The 16,233-nt window shown below is 38.6% G+C and overlaps 1 protein-coding gene across 11 annotated transcripts in view; it reads right to left on the bottom strand.

Moving 5' to 3' along the window:
* Rapgef2 (Rap guanine nucleotide exchange factor 2) overlaps positions 1 to 16,233 on the bottom strand; it is a 216,976-nt gene that overhangs the window by 98,066 nt on the left and 102,677 nt on the right. For 9 of the 11 annotated variants that reach the window (XM_004868568.3, XM_087200331.1, XM_087200327.1 and 6 more), the window contains 3 exons: positions 6,047 to 6,122; positions 4,090 to 4,257; positions 1,779 to 1,796 (listed from right to left, as the gene is read on the bottom strand). In XM_004868568.3, the coding sequence (XP_004868625.2) occupies positions 1,779 to 1,796; positions 4,090 to 4,257; positions 6,047 to 6,122 (262 nt within the window). The remainder of the gene's footprint in view (positions 1 to 1,778; positions 1,797 to 4,089; positions 4,258 to 6,046; positions 6,123 to 16,233) is intronic. The other 2 variants (XM_087200326.1, XM_087200329.1) reach the window with 1 other exon arrangement.

The following is a 16,233-nucleotide window of genomic DNA, read 5'->3' as shown; positions in this document are numbered from 1 at the left end:
AAACACATCTAATTTTACAAAGAACACATAAGGTACACATCATAGTGAATATTTTAAATTCAAGTTTTAAATCAAATGCCGACTGGCAATTTTTGATGCCAAAAAAGGATCAATCATATAGTGATCTTTTAAAATATTAAATGATACATTTTTAAAATATATTCTTTCCAGATACAAGCTCAAAATGTTGATGTAATTACAGTTTTATATTAGAAAATATACAATTGTCAGAACTAAGAAATAAACTTTTAATAATTTACCGTATTATTTAGCAAGGCTTCTGAAAAACAATATGGTGATCATGCCACTTGTGGAGTGTTAACACATACTCTCTTGTGTAAAAGACAAAAGAGGTTTTTCATTTTAATTTGAAAAATTATACAAACAGTTCATGCTTTTAAGGAAGATTACATATTAACCAAACATATATTAATGACAGACTTCCTCAATGTGAATGAAATTATTCATGATCTTTTTCTGGTACCATGAAAGCCTGGTAGTTACTCAATCAACTAATTTCCAGAGATAAACTAGTTTTTAGCCCTTAAGTTCAAATTCCCTGACAACCCCAAATCTGATCCAATTCCAAGACTCACACTGAAGAGCACAGGTTCACTATGCATTGGCATGAAAGAAATGAGCGAGGATAGTACAGGCCTTGTAATGAAAATGCAGACTGAAGTAAAAAGCGTGAAATCTGGTGAAAAATGAAGTGCAAATAAGATTTTAAACTCGTCTTCTTTTTTACTAGACCCTTTTTTCTTCTCTTTTTTTTTTTTTTTTTGGTACCAGGGATCAAACTCGGGTCCTTTCACTTGCCGGGCAGGCGGCAGAACCACTGAGCTAAATCCTTGGCCCCTAAGCCCTTTTTTCTGACTAAAATTTGCCCGTGAATTCTAAACATGCTCTCTCACATTGGGATTCCTGAACTTTAAAGTGTTTACCTATAGTATTTTAAACCTAAATTTCTACTGAACTTCTCATAAGCTTTCCCACAAAAAGCAGTAAAATTCCATTGTCTGTCCTGTCTTTTTCTGTGTATTTGCAGTGCAAGTTAGTGCAGAGCAATGGTCCATTCATTCTTTTTTCTTTTTTTTCTGGTACCAGGGATCAAACTCAGGACCTTGCACTTTCGAGGCAGGCACGCTGCCACTGAGCTAAATCCTGGCCCTGGTCCATTCATTCTTAAAAATAGGTTACACTTACATCCTCTCTCCAAAGAAGGTGAACAAGCCATCTCTAGATGAGTACAAATAAAGAAACCCTCTAAAAACATGAGGCCTTCGTAGGTAAATGGGTGCACCTTGAGAGCACAATGTAAAGTGAAATAATCAGACACATAACCCTAACTACTGCACAAACTCTCTCACATGCAAACCTTAAAGTAAAGAGCAAAATAAAAGATACTGGGAGGTAAGGAGATATTTTTCAAATGGGAAGGGAAACAAGAGACAGAAGAAGGGTGAAGGAAAGAAGGGAAATGGGCAAAATGAAGAATTGAAGCAAGAATAGAAATAGCGCTTTTGCAAATGATAAGGGGCCAAGAGTTGTGAGGAGCAGGGAAGAGGGGGGCTGCTGCACAGGAAAAACTACACGGCCACCTCTGCCATGCTGTGTGAGACGCTCGGGTTCAAAGTTCGAGCCCTTACTAAACCAGGGCAGAATACAGAAGAACAGACGAGGCAAAGCACACCACACACCGCAAACTCATTAGTGACGATGCAAACACACAAATCAACTTAGGTTAGTGTTGAGAGACCACACAAAAATTACAATACCTGAGATTTAGTGCATTCCTTTGAGCCACAATGAAATGAATGCCATAAAAGAGGAAAGGAAAAGACGAACGTTACCAGACATGCTATAGTATATTACAGCTGCAGAAATGAAGGTAACATTAAAATCAGGTTAAGAATGGCCATACAGAACTGGCTACATGTGTAACGCTCTCTGTGTTTTCAGTCATGCACTTGCAGTCACTTTAAATCACCTGCTAAGTATGTTCACGCACTCTTTTAAATGAACTTTCTAGCTCAGCTCCACCCTATTAGATGATTTCTTTTGAAAAGAAACATTTCAGCTAGGAATAAAAAAATATGAATTAAGGCTAATTGTAAATAATTTTCATTTAATTCTCTTTACTGTACGATATCAAAAATATAAAATAAATTATGCATTTAGGTAAAATAAGGTGCATACAAAATTTGCACATCCAAAGAAGGGTTCAATACTTTGAATTATGACAATGTTGCCGACAATCTTAACTCGTTAGGTAAATGAATACCTAATGTCACCTAGCAGTATACTAGCATATGATCCATTAGTGATCAAGTTAGTTTTCATCTCAGCATTGAATTATCCCTAAAAGTCCTGTTGACCAGGTAAAATATTGTCAAATCCATTAATAAAAAATCTTGCAGCAATACAAAATACTACTCATTTTTTAAATCAGAGCAGGAAAGGGGAAAGCAAATAAAGTGGTCTATGGGGAGAGACAGATGGGTGGGGGAAAGTTATAAAACAGCCCGCCCAACTTGAGTGTAACAAATATGAGTATAAAATTAAACCAGTCAACGTCAACACTGAATTTTAAGTAATACTCCCTCTATCTCAGTTTGGAAACCCATTTGGAAAAATAATTCCAAAGCAGCAAGAATATTAGTAGTAGGCTAAAATATTATAAGCTATCTGCACTATTAATATGTACAACTATTTTAATAAACATTTCCTCCTTCTTTCATGATGCTAAATTAACCCTAAAAATATACCTTCTTTAACGGATAATGATAACAAAAAACCTTTCATGGGTTTTTCTTTCTTTAAATACCAAGTTCAAGAGACTAACAAAGCTGTCTTTGTGATAAGCAAAAAGCAACCCTTTCCAAATGAGCTCAATGAAATGATTCAGCTATGAAAGTCATATTCAATTAAAACACTGCATGGATAGCAAAAGCAGCGGGCAGGTTTGCTGCTGGTCAAAACACACTTAATATTTACATACAAAGAGCTCTCCGGGAAAAGAATATATGAAGAATGAATATTAAAACCTTACTAAAAACTAAGGAATTTTAAGCCTACAGATATTGTCCATGCATTTTGCATTTATATTTATTTGCAGAAAGAAAAGGAAAAAAACTGAAGAGTGTAAAGTAGGTATCAATTACCTACTTTCATTTTATCATGTACTTATTCTTAAATTTATTTTACATATAGTGACCATTCGTGTAATGTGTAAGATAGTCAGTCTTGGACATCGCTGTTCCTTTGTTTAAAACAAAGGAATGAGGAAAATAAAGCTGTCAACTGACTTTACAGAGGGCATGTATAAAACATTATCTATGTCTTGGTTTCTTCAAACATAAAAAGAAATTTATCAAATCTTCACTAAATAAATGACAATAAAGAAGATTACAGCATGAAAAAGGAGCTCTGAATCAATTAGATGCTTCAGAGCATCTCCACACAAAGTCATAAAAACCACCCCTTCAGAGCTGGGCCATCCCGGGCCCTGGTGCTCTGAGGCAGGAGGACAGCAAGCTCAGGCCCAGCCTGGGCAACTTAGCAACTCAGTGAGACTCAGTCTCAAAATTTAAAGAAACAAAAGTTAAAAAGGGCTCAGACTGTAGCTCAGTATGAAGGTACTGGCTTCCTTCCCCATGGTAGCAGGGGAAAACATCACTTTAAACTTTTTCTCCACTGACTTCATTAAAAAAACTCTCAGTATAAAAAATAATATGTAGCTTTTACATATCCACTTTTTAAATAAAAACTCTGTGTGGTACTGGGAGGAGGGATCACAGAAGGAAGCTAAAATTTTGGATTAAGACAACCTAAAATATACCAATAATAATTCTCCATGCTTATCCCAAAGCTGATCTTCAGAGAATATTTTAGGAAATAAAAGAGCTAAACTGTCTTTGACATCTTATTTCAAAGCCTGCTAAAAACTATTCATATCGTGTGCTTACAGCAAAACCTATGTTTTGTGTATCATAGAAAATTACTCATCCAAAATGAAAATTTTAAAAGTCTTTTCACCCAACTTCCAAAAAATAAAATAAATAAAGATTTTACATCTGTGTAATTTACCGTATGATAGCCTCTAGGCAAGGGTGGTTTGCCCATAGGATAAGGATCCACAGTATCAATAATTGTTTGTCTTTCACCTTTCTGGTTGATTTTTCTAAATCTTCTTCGAGACTGTCTGTGAGAGGCTTGACGCTGAAAATATTCTTCATTTTCATCCATATAGTCCACCTGAAACACAATTTCCAAGATACTTCACTTCTCCAAACATGAAATTCCACAGAAGTATCAGACACAGAGAGAAACTTACAGGGAGTCCACGTTCATTCACTTCGCACGCACATTTGAGGACAAGCTGCCTAGACACACGGTAAGTGGATCTGCACTCCTCTGAAACTAACTGGCTTTGGGTAACTTAGTCTTTATGAAGAGGCGTTTTCAGTTCCACTTAAGACAACATGGGGAACTCTTGAATTTCCTGTAGTTTCAAAGGGGAAGGATATTTTCAGTAGTCTTTGTACTGATTTATTAGTGAGAGGTCTAATGGGATATACTACCCACACATTATGAAAGCAGCTACTGCATGTGTGTGCAGGTTTCTTAACTAAACACACGTGTGCGCATATGCACACATACACAATCTGATATATTTGAGTGAATGTGTTTTTTTAAAAATATCCCAAATTACTCAAGCAGGACTGCTAACAGAATGACTCCGGGAGAATAAGGGTTTCTCTTCCTACTTTTGCTGTATGGCTTTAGTTTTCTTTTCATTATAGCACTGCTTAAGAAATTCCTCTTCTTAAACATTTTAGGAAGCCTGATGACTGGATTAATCACAAACAGAAGTTACATCAAGTTATTCTGACCCCAAATCTACACGTAAATGACACAGTTCGTGTAGAGGCAGCTTACACTCCACAGCTATGCTCACATGGAAAACCCAGCAGCTCGGAGTATCAGCATATACTGAATACAGGAGACATTCCGAAAACCAAAAATCCTTCAGACAAATCAAAAAATAGCATGAACAGAGCACAGACTCTAGAATGCTTTAGAAACTTTCAAAAAGTCTTTTTTATCTGCACACTTTTTCCCAACACTGAATCTTCACCCATCACCAACCTACTTTTTCATTTAAGAGTAAATTTTGAGACATTTTACCAAAACTTCTCAGCAGCTTGGATGAGGAACCTCTTATTTCTGACAGAATTCCTCTCCTGCACCACTGGGGAAAGCTCAAATATTCTCTGAAAATAGCTTCAGAGTTGTCCACCAAGTGCTTTCTTGAATATGAATAAAAAGATTCCACCGTCACCTCTAGTAGGCCACCATTTATTGTAGAGAAATGCTCTCCTCCCCAGGAGCGTGCTGGATGAGGGTCAGCATCAAATGAGGGTCAGGCCCGGGAGCTCAGCAGCTCACTTTCATCACTGACTTTTTAAAGACAAGGTACATAGTACCCTATCTTACAACCATGTCTGTGCAAGGAGGACGCAGGACAGAGTTTTCAAAGTTTCACTAAAAATATTATCTGTGTTGTTGTTATATATAATCTGTCTTAATATATTTTAAAATCTCAATTGAAATATAAAGATGACAACAGTGTGCTGATCAGCTCAGTACTCCATAGAGCTTTCTTTCACTTGCATAAAGAAATCAAGTGATACCTTATATTATTGTTTGAACACATATCATTGTGGTCCATTCAAACCAACTCATTCTTTCCAATAAACACTAAGAGAGTTGAAACTGTACAAGCCAAAGATTCCCCCAAATTTCAATGAAATGGCATTATCATGACTGGTGCTCATCCTTTTCAACCCTCTATTGTTTACAATGAATTGAACCCCACACATAATTACCTTACGATTATGAACTCAAATTCAAAATGCAAGGTTATGAAATAGACCAAATGTACATATATCTCATCTTATGAAAATATGACAGCCCTCTATAAGTAGTTTGTGAAAGCACCATTATTTCATAAAAAGTGGGGGGGGGGTCAGAAATATCTTACCACAATCATTTCAGAAGGCTCTAGGACAATGCACTCACAGCCTCGCCTAAAGCTTCCTGCAGAACGCTTGCCAAAACTAGAAAGGGGGAAAAGAAAGTCAGTTGAGGACCACTTCGAAGATTTAAGAAATATTAATTTAAGTCAACAGTTCAGATAAATAAAAATATTTTAAAATTGCAAAAGTACACAGTGGAGAAAAAGAAAGTGAACTTTGGTTAGTCCTAATGCAAAATGACAAGGAAACATTCAAATTCTTAAGTCTCAGTCATGACTTCTCTAGAAATTCCAACATAACGTTTTCAAATTCATAATGCAGCAAAGGAGAACAAGCATGGATGTGCTTTGTGTTGGTTTGCTTTCGATCCTTCTGAGGTAAGTTTTAGATACTCCAATAGGGACCGGAAATGCCTCAAAGGCAAACTATGAAGATGTCCAAAGTAGAAAACAGAAGTAATTCTCCTCTGTAACTCACTTTTGCTCACGTTAAGTTCTTCTTTTGCTGAAAAAGTGTACTTATCTTTTTAAAGTTTCTAATCAACTTACTCTGAACTTTTTAGAGGGCGGAAGCCTGAAGACGGTTCCTTGTAAAGTACAGTGAGCTAAGCGATGCACAGCTCTGAGCAGGAGGGGAGCTGACAGGGCCCGCACTGCCCTCCGTCCTCACATGGGGCGTCAGCAGAGCCGGGCCTGGGCAACCGACCTATGTGCTCTGCTCATGAGCGAGCCACTCCCGTCTCTCATTCACAGCTCCCAAAATTCTCCTTTGGCTCCTGGAGTATGATAGCTCTAGCTTAAAAAAAAATTCTTCCAAATAATTATTTTACTGAGCAGTTTTTTCTAATTAAGGCATTGTGAGCAATTTCTATGCGAATTCCTGTTCCTTCTACAGCCCTGTTGATATGGTGGTACACAATGTTTCACATGTCAGGAATGAAATTATGACCAAAAAGTCACATAAGAGGAATAAAACAGGAAAACCAACATTCTCATTCTACCCTTGTGTTCTTGGCAAAGAACCCTAACCACTTTATGTGCTAAATTTTATTCATTTATAAGTTTACCAGTTTGCATTTAGTCATCAACTATGTCTTTTCCTGCTCAAAAAGTATTTCTATAAAAATCAAAACAGGAAACATGAACAACATTTGAAAAATCCTTTTAAAATGTTCATATATTCAGCTGGTGTGGTGGCACACCCCTGTAATCCCAACATTCTGGGAGGCTGAGGCGGGAGGATCACAAGTTCCAGCTCAGCTTGGCTATGCAGTTAGATCCTGCCTCAAAAAAGGAAGAGGATGGGGATACAGCTCAGTGTGAAGGCCCTGGGTTCAATCCCCAGTACCACTGGAAAAAAATCATTCATTCATTCACACATATATATTTACACAAATACTAGAATGAATTTCTAAAATAGAAAAATTCTGCCAAGAAAAATATTATAAATCTATCTTGTGAGTCACACTGCTCCTTGTGAAATTAAAATGACCTGAACTTTTAAATATCTTTTTAAAACAATTAAAATTCCTTAACTCTTCCATATACCTAAAAATCTATATCTAGTTTGAGTCTGCTAGTTGCAAATTAGTATTTTACAATGACTATTATAATTCAATGATACACTACAAACCTATGTGTATAGCAGCAAAATTCATTAATAGCTAAATCATGGAAACAGCCTTTATGTCCATTCATCCCTTTATGTTATCCATCAGATGAATGGATAAGGAAAAAAAACGGTATTTACACCCAATAGAGCACTACTGTGCCATAAACAAAGACAAACGTTAAATCATTTGTAGGAAAAGGATGCACCTTGAGACCATAATGTTAAGTGAAATAAATCAGACACACAAGCTTAAATATCACATAGTCTCTCTTACATGAAGAACTCAAATTATAAATGAAGTATAAAATAAAAGATAACAGGAAGTAGGGAGAAAGCTCTTTCTCTAATAGGAAAGGGATCAAGAGAGGGAAGGGAGGGATGGAGAGGAGGGGAGGGGATGAAAAAGGAATCTGGATGTTGGTTCTGTGTACCATTTCGTGTAGTCTACTATAAGACTTAGTAACAAAAAAGACTGCTGCATTTGGGAGGACTAAGCATCCATTTCTGACAGTGAAACAATATAGTTACAGGCATGTACTATTAACTATGTAATATGTACTTTGTGCTATGTATACAAGTAATGTAGACACTATGTACTGCAAATATGTACTTTAAAAAATAATAAAAATTAGATTTATAAGAAAAAATAAAAATCTCAAGGTGTTGATAAAATATGTACTTTATAACAGAACATAAAACTATGGTGCTATATTGTCCAGTACAATCAGCAAAGCTTACAGTACCAACACTGAGGCACAAAACCAAGCCAGTCATCAGCCTGCGCCAGGCTCCTGAGTCTAAGCCGCAAGCCTGGACGCTAAGTCTGGACATTCACTCAACGGGGCTCGGTAAAAGATTATCTACAGGTTCCATGCTACCATCACCCACCTAACTCTGTTACATGACTACTTAGCATGTAGGTCGTAGGTTGAGGGTTTATTACTGCATCACATGAAAATCTAAGGACGCGTGCATGGGCTGAGGCTGCTTGGGTAGAGCAGGCAGTCAGCAAGTGTGAGGGCCTGGGTTCAATCCCCACAACAAAACAATGAATAAATAGCTGTACAAATGTGTAATTGTGAGACTTTTAAGTTTTGCCCCATTAAACCACAGATCTAGACAATTTTATAAATGCAATGATAACATGGCTATCTATTTTTACATTTTTGCCAAGTTTACTGGTCCATTGTAGATAACAGAATGACCACACTCATCATAGGGAATTTGTACCTGTGACGATACATCTTGACTCCTTTTTGTCCTATACCCCTCCCCTCCCTTCAACCCCTTTCCCTTCTTTATTTAAAAAGCCCTGTTTCCATTTTTTCCTTCTTTTCCCATTTTTTTCTCTTTCCTTCCTTTTCCCCTCCCCCTTTTTAGTTCCCCCTTCGTTCTGAACAAAGTTTTCTTCTTTCACATTGTGTATTACACATTTTGGTCCCTATTTACATTTTCAGTTTCTTACACCAGAGACAATGCAATATTTAAGTGTGTGTGTCTGACTTCACTTAAGAGTACAGCTTCAAAGTGCATCCATTTAGCTATAAATGCCTCATGTTTATCCTTCTTTATGGCTGAGTAGTACTCCACCATATAGAAGAACTCCAAAACTCCACCAGAAGACTTACAGATTTAATCACCAAATTCAGTAGCATAGTTGGATATAGAATGAACACTCAAAAATCAACAGCCTTCCTCTACATGAATAACAAATTCATTGAGAGAGAAATTGGGGAAATAACATCTTTCACAATAACATCGAAAAAAATGAAATACCTAGGAATCACTATAAGGAAGGAAGTAAAAGACCTCTACATTGAAAACTACAGTACTCTGAAAAAAAGAGATCAAAGAGGATAATCAGAAAATGGAAAACTATCCCTTGTTCTTGAGTAGGAAGAACCAACATAGTGAAATGGCCATACTTCCAAAATTATTATACAGATTTAATGCAATCCCGATCAAAATCCCAGCAGCATATCTCACAGAATTAAGAGGAAAGAATTCTAAAATTCATTTGGAACCAGAAGAGGCCTAGAACAGCAAAAACAATTCTGGATAACAAAGGCAAGGCAGGTGGTATCGCAATCTCTGACATGAAATTATACTACAGAGCTACCGTGACAAAAACAGCATGGTCCTGACAAAAGAACAGACCTGAGGATCAATGGAACAGACTAGAGGATATGGAAACAACTCCAGACGTACTCAACCACCTTATCTTTGCCAAAGGGGCCAGACATGTCCGCTGGAAGAAAGATAGCCTCTTTAATAAATGGTGCTGAAAAAACTGGCTTTCCACATGCTGAAGACTACAACTGGACCCATATCTCTCACTATGCACTAAACTAAAATCAAAATGGATCAAAGATCTAAATATTAAAACAGAAACACTAATTCTGGTAAAAGAGAGAATAGGGAGAATTCTTGAGGACACAGGCAAAGTCTTCAAGAACAAAACCCAGACTGCACCGGAAATAATTTAAAGAATCAACAACTGGGATCTCACCCTACTAAAGTCTTTGCACTGCAAAAGAAATCACCAACAGAGTGAAGAGACAACCCACAGAGTGGGAAAAAATTCTAGTCAGTAGTCCCCCAGACAAAGGATTAATATCTAAAACATACAAAGAATTGAAAAACATCAACCCCCCCCAAATTTGAAGATTGAATCCAAAAATGGGCATCTAAAATGAATAGACACTTCTTAAATGAAGAAGTACAAATGGCAAATAAATATATGAAAAAATGTTCAACATCACTGGTCATTCGAGAGATGCAAATGAAAACAACGCTGAGATTCCACCTCGCTCCAGAAAGAATGGCTGCTATCATGAAATCAACCAGTAACAGATGCTGGTGGGGCTGTGCAGAAAAAGGAACCCTGCTCCACTGCTGGTGAGTGTAGACTGGTGCAACCACTGTGGAAATCAGTGTGGAGAGCCCTCAAAAAGCAAAACTAGAAGTTCCATATGACCCAGCTATTCCTTTTTGGTATCTTCCCAAAATAATTAAAAGTATCAACCACAGCAATATATGCACAGCCATGTTTATAGAAGCACAGTTTGTAATAGCTAAAGCTTGGAAACAATCCAAATGCCCATCAATCAATGAATGGATAAAGAAGATGTGTTTTCTAAATGGTTATCTTTTTAAATGTAATGTAAAAACCCCATAAATGTTTGTGAATGCATATCCAATTTTATAATAAATACTGGAAGAAAAATTAAAATATTCTAGAAGAGAGTTGTTTACAAATCTTGGTAACAGAGGGCAGTAAGGTTCTCATAAAGAAACTACATACAGTAGTTATTTTATGCCTAATTATTATACCCACTCCCTACTTTAGAATTTAGGCTGTAAATCCTCTTACCAATTACCTTAGCTTTAGTTCAAAAGAATTTTACAGCTAGAAGTTGTGCTTCAAGTTATGTTAGCACTATTATTTTGGGGATGAAAAGTTTACATCCCTAAGATGTGCTATTAAAAAAATTCCCAAGGGAGCCTTCTGAGCAGTGAGCTTTGTGGAGGTCGAGGCCCTCTTTAGAGCCATCAATGACTCAGTCTCCAGACTGCCACAAAGACAGGACAGGGGAAACTCACTTTTTTCAAACACGGAAATCCAGAAAGGGGGGAGGCCTGAGGAGCCAAAGCATAAGTCACAAATGCAAACAACCAGGCCTCGGCAAAGGCAGGACCGCTGGGCCCCAGCAGAGTGATTTATTCAGCTGACACACTGCAAGTTGTAAAGATAGGAGATTTAGCAAGGAAAAGGGCCCACTAGAAATTCATTAGGTCCACAGCATACTTCTGCTTCTTGATTCTTTGAAACAATACATACATAAAGTAACTAAATGTAATGACTAAGTTTCAAAAAACTTTTGACACTGAGAGAGAAATAGGGCAAACAGTTCCTTTCACAATAGCATCCAAAAAACTGAAATACCTAGGAAGCAACCTAACAAAGGAAATCAAAAACCTCTTCTCTGAAAATTATAACACTTTGAAAAGAGAGATTGAAGGGGATATCAGAAAATGGAAAGACATCCCTTGCTCCTGGGTAGGAAGGATTAATATAGGATAAATGGCCATACTTCCAAAACTGCTATATAGATTCAATGCAATCCCAATTGAAATCCCAGCAGCATACTTCATGGACCTTGAGAAAACAATCCAAAAATTCATTTGGAAGAAGAAGAGACCCAGAATAGCAAAAGCAATTCTAGCTAACAGAGACATGGCAGGGGGTATTACAACCCCCAACTTGAAACTATACTACAAAGCTACTGTGATAAAAACAGCATGGTACTGGCAAAGAAACAGACCTGAGGACCAGAGGAACAGATTAGAAGATGCAGAAACAACTCCAGACACACTCAGCCACCTCATCTTCAACAAAGGACCCAAACACCCTCACTGGAGGAAAGACAGTCTCTTTAATAAATGGTGCTGGAGAGATTTGGTTTCAATTTGCCAAAGACTAAAACTAGACCTATATCTCTCACCATGCACTAATCTAAAATCGAAATGGATTAAAGATCTAAATATAAAAACAAATGCTGAACTGGCTGGAACAGAGGTTAGGTAGAACTCGTCAAGACACTGGGGTAGGAAAAGATTTTATGAACAAAACCTCAGTTGCCCGTGAACTAGCACAAACAATCAACCAGTGAGATCTCTTCTTACTAAAAAGCTTCTGCACAGCAAGAGAAACTGCCAGCAGTGTGAAGAGACAACCCACAATGTGGGAAAAAATTTTCACCAGCTCTTCCTCAGACAAAGGTCTACTATCTCAAATCTATAAAGAACTTCAAAAAATCAGACCTCCCAAATTTAAAGACCCAATCCAAAACTGGGCATCTGAAATGAACAGACATTTCTCACACAAAGAAGTAGACATGGCAAATAAACATATGAAAAAATGTTCAGTATCACTGATTATTCAAGAGATGCAAATGAAAACAATGCTGAGATTCCATCCCACCCCAGAAAGAATGGCTCCTATCATGAAATCAACCAATAATAAATGCTGGCAGGGCTGTGGGGAAAGAGGAACCCTGCTCCACTGCTGGTGGGAGTGTAGACTGGTGCAACCACTGTAGAAATCAGTATGGAGATACCTCAAAGAACTAGGACTGGAAGTCCCATTTGACCCAGCTATTCTCCTGCTGGGGATCCTCCCCAAAGAATTAAAAGAATCCTACCACAGTGATATATGTGCACCCATGTTCATAGCAGCACAGTTTGTAATAGTTAAAGCTTGGAAACAGCCCAAATGCCCATCAACTGGAGACTGGATAAAGAAAATGTGGGGTTTTTTTATAAAATGGAGTACTACTCAGCCATCAAAAACGAGAAATTAGAGACATTTATTGCTAAATGGATGCACATTGAGATGGTACTCTTAAGTGAAATAAACAGGACACACATGTGTAAATACCGAATAGTTTCTCTAGTGTGAGAAACTGAAAGTGTAAATAAGGACTAAAAGGTATAATAGATACTGTGAAATAGGAAGAAAAGGGGCAAAGGGAAAGTGGTAGGGGTAGAGGTAAGGAAAGAAGGGAATGGAATTAATATGAGAAAATGAATAAAGGAAACAAAGTCTTTGTAAATAGGGAGGGATGGAGGGGGTGAAGGGAGGGCAGGGGAAGGGGGAAAAATAAGAAACGAGAGGTTATGTAAAGGTGCAAATCTCCGATGATGAATGTCATTATGTTGTACACCTAAAATGTACCAATAAAAGGATATACCAAAAAAAACCCTTTTGAGTCTTTGAAGACATTAGCACCTTAAGTAAGCGCTTATACAATAGAAAAAATGATAAATACAATCATATTGTAAATACATAATATTGTAATATTGTGGATACTAGGAAAAAGAAACTGACAACCCACAGAACAGGAGAAAATATTTGAAAATCATCTAATAAAGACTTCATATCTAGACTCCATAAGGGATTTCTAAACTGAACAATGAAAAGACAACTTCAAGGTGGCAAAGAGGCTGGGGCCACAGCTTAGGGGTCCAGGCTGGCCCCACATGCCTAAGTCCCTGGGTTCCAACTCCAGCACTGCCCAAAACAGGCCCTGAATGACATCTCTCCAAAGAAGACACATAAATCACCCCAGAAGCACATGAAAATTGCTAAATATCCTTAGTTCTTAGGATAAAGCAAATCAAAACCACAAGAGCACCCATGTCACATCTGAAAAGAAGTATGAATGAAATACTAGGAAGACTAGGATTTTTCAGGAAAGGAGGGAGGGAGTGGAGAAGGAGGAGAGGATGTGGAGCACTTTGGACCTGCACGCCACTGGTGAGCACAGGAATGGTGCAGCCTCTCTGGAAAAGTTTCACACTTCCTCGAGAAAGGGAAATGCACAATTAGGACCGACAATTCCTCTCCTAGTAAATACTCAAAAGAACTGCAAACAGAGACTCAAACAAAACACCTGTAAGGAAGTGTTCCCTGCAACCTTATTCGCGACAGTCGCAGCCTGCAGCACTAGCCCGAGTCTGCAGCAGACCAACAGCACTTGGTGTTCACCCTTCAAAGGGCCCAGGACCAGCACTCGGCGGGCGGGCCCAGTTCCTGTGAAGACACCGCTCACAGCAACAAGCCAGTCGAAGAAACACAAACACCTGACTCCACCTCCATGGAGCCTAGAACAGGCAAGTTCACAGGACAGAAAGTGCGGGAGCGGCCACCCAGCTCTTGTGGTCAAGAGGAAGCCTCATGGTCCAATTTCCATCTGGAGTCTAAGACAGGACTAGACAGGCAGTTGCTGTGGGTGCCCAACAGGGTGACGGTCACGAACGCTAAGTGTCATGCGTTTACATGCAAGCACACGTCCAGCAGGTTTGGAAGTGATACTGTCTCTAACCACAGTAAACACAAACCTTAGCAGAGAAACTATCGAGGAAATGACTGCTTTACTGCTTTACTCTGGCTTTCTTGGCAAAAGTTTTAAGTCTTGAGTAAGAAAAAACAGTAACTCTATTTTGAACAAACAATAAACTTTAAAGACACGGGAAGTGTTAAGAGTGATGTGTAGCTTGACTGAACACCACTGATTAACCCTGATAGCATCTCTTTGCTGTGGTTGTTTAGCAATGAAGTAGTAGAAGCTGTAGGAGAAAGAAGCAGGAAGAGATGGTGAGAAAGCAAACAAATATGACAAATATTTTGTTATTGGTATTGCTCCTCTGAGACAAGTTCTCCATTACATAGGTCAGGCTATCCCGGAACTCAAGATCCTCCTGCTTCAGCCTCCTCAGTTAATATGACAATAACTTAAATGAGTGTTCTGAAAAGTCAATTATGCCTACATTTTTCTTTCACTCAGCATTAATCTCATTTTTTCTTTATCCATTACCACATATTTAAACCCCTACACAGACAACATTTTTTGCATATGTTATTTTGCCATCTGTTCCTCTTTCAAATTTTCATTGGACACGTAATACTAAAACGTGGAATCAACACCACCAACAAAAATTCTGTAATCAATACAGTTTACAAAAACTTACGAAACATACAGTCCCTATTCTATTCGGCAGCAGTCTGCACCCAAGGGCAGGCAGTGTACACAGCTGACCCCACAGCGAGCTAAGAAAGGAGCTTCCCTGAGAGCCGGTTCCCAGAGGATGGAGCTGGCCAGCTAAGAGACAAATCAGCATTTGCAATTCAGAAGGGAACCCAAGCTCAGCACAATTACGGGGAGCATGGCCAGCACGGTCATGGGGTGAGCAGAGTCAATCAGACCTGCATGCCGGTCTCTCTGCTGGGCCCAGCCCCAGCTGCTTCTCTGAAACAGCATGCACTGAACTAAGCAAGATATCTAGACTTTCACACTCTCTAACTTTTAAGATGCAGTTTACTCTCTAACTTCAGGTTAAAATGCTTTTAAAACTTCATTCATTCCAGTGTTCCCGCAGGTTCACGGTGTGTGCACATGAGACACAAGTATTTATACATATGAACCGCTGCCTGCAAAAGCAGGGAAGAGGAGGCAGTTAGGGTGAGTCTTAGCCTGGGTCCTTAAATCCTTGTTGGGCCTTTGTAGTACAGTCTGGCCTTTAACAAGAGGTCAGAAAGTCGGAAAGGGCACAGTGGGAGGGGAAATTATGCTGTGTGTTTTATAGTCTTCAGGTTCACATTTGTCAATCTACTGGTTCTCTGATATCGCAAAAGAAAATTAGGCAAATGAATAATGAAAAGACCACTTGCAGCATAGCATGCCGATTATTCCCAAATTCTCATATTCCTCCTTGAGCACCAAAAATATGCAAACTAAAAATGACTAATCAATCTTTTACTGTAAAACAAAGAAAAAAATTAATAACCTGCTAAACTTTCCTTCAAGTTCAAGATTCACTCAGGAAGTACAATGTTGGGTGATCCAGCCCTCCCCAGGTTTCCAGTCACCGCAGTGAGGGTCCACGGCAGGCCGACCCTGGGCACTGAGGTGGTGGCTTCCCACGGGGTGCCTAACCTTGCCCTGGCGGAGGCCTCCGCACCTGTCATCAGAACTTCTCCAATTCGGGCTACGCCTAGCAGGGCGCACGGTGCAAACTA

Source organism: Heterocephalus glaber, unplaced genomic scaffold (genome assembly GCF_053883595.1).
Source record: "Heterocephalus glaber isolate CG9 unplaced genomic scaffold, H.glaber_assembly_v1.0 deba00001737, whole genome shotgun sequence".
NCBI lineage: Eukaryota > Metazoa > Chordata > Mammalia > Rodentia > Bathyergidae > Heterocephalus > Heterocephalus glaber.
The sequence above is the reverse complement of the archived record's forward strand: the minus strand, read 5'-3'. Positions and strand labels throughout refer to the sequence as shown.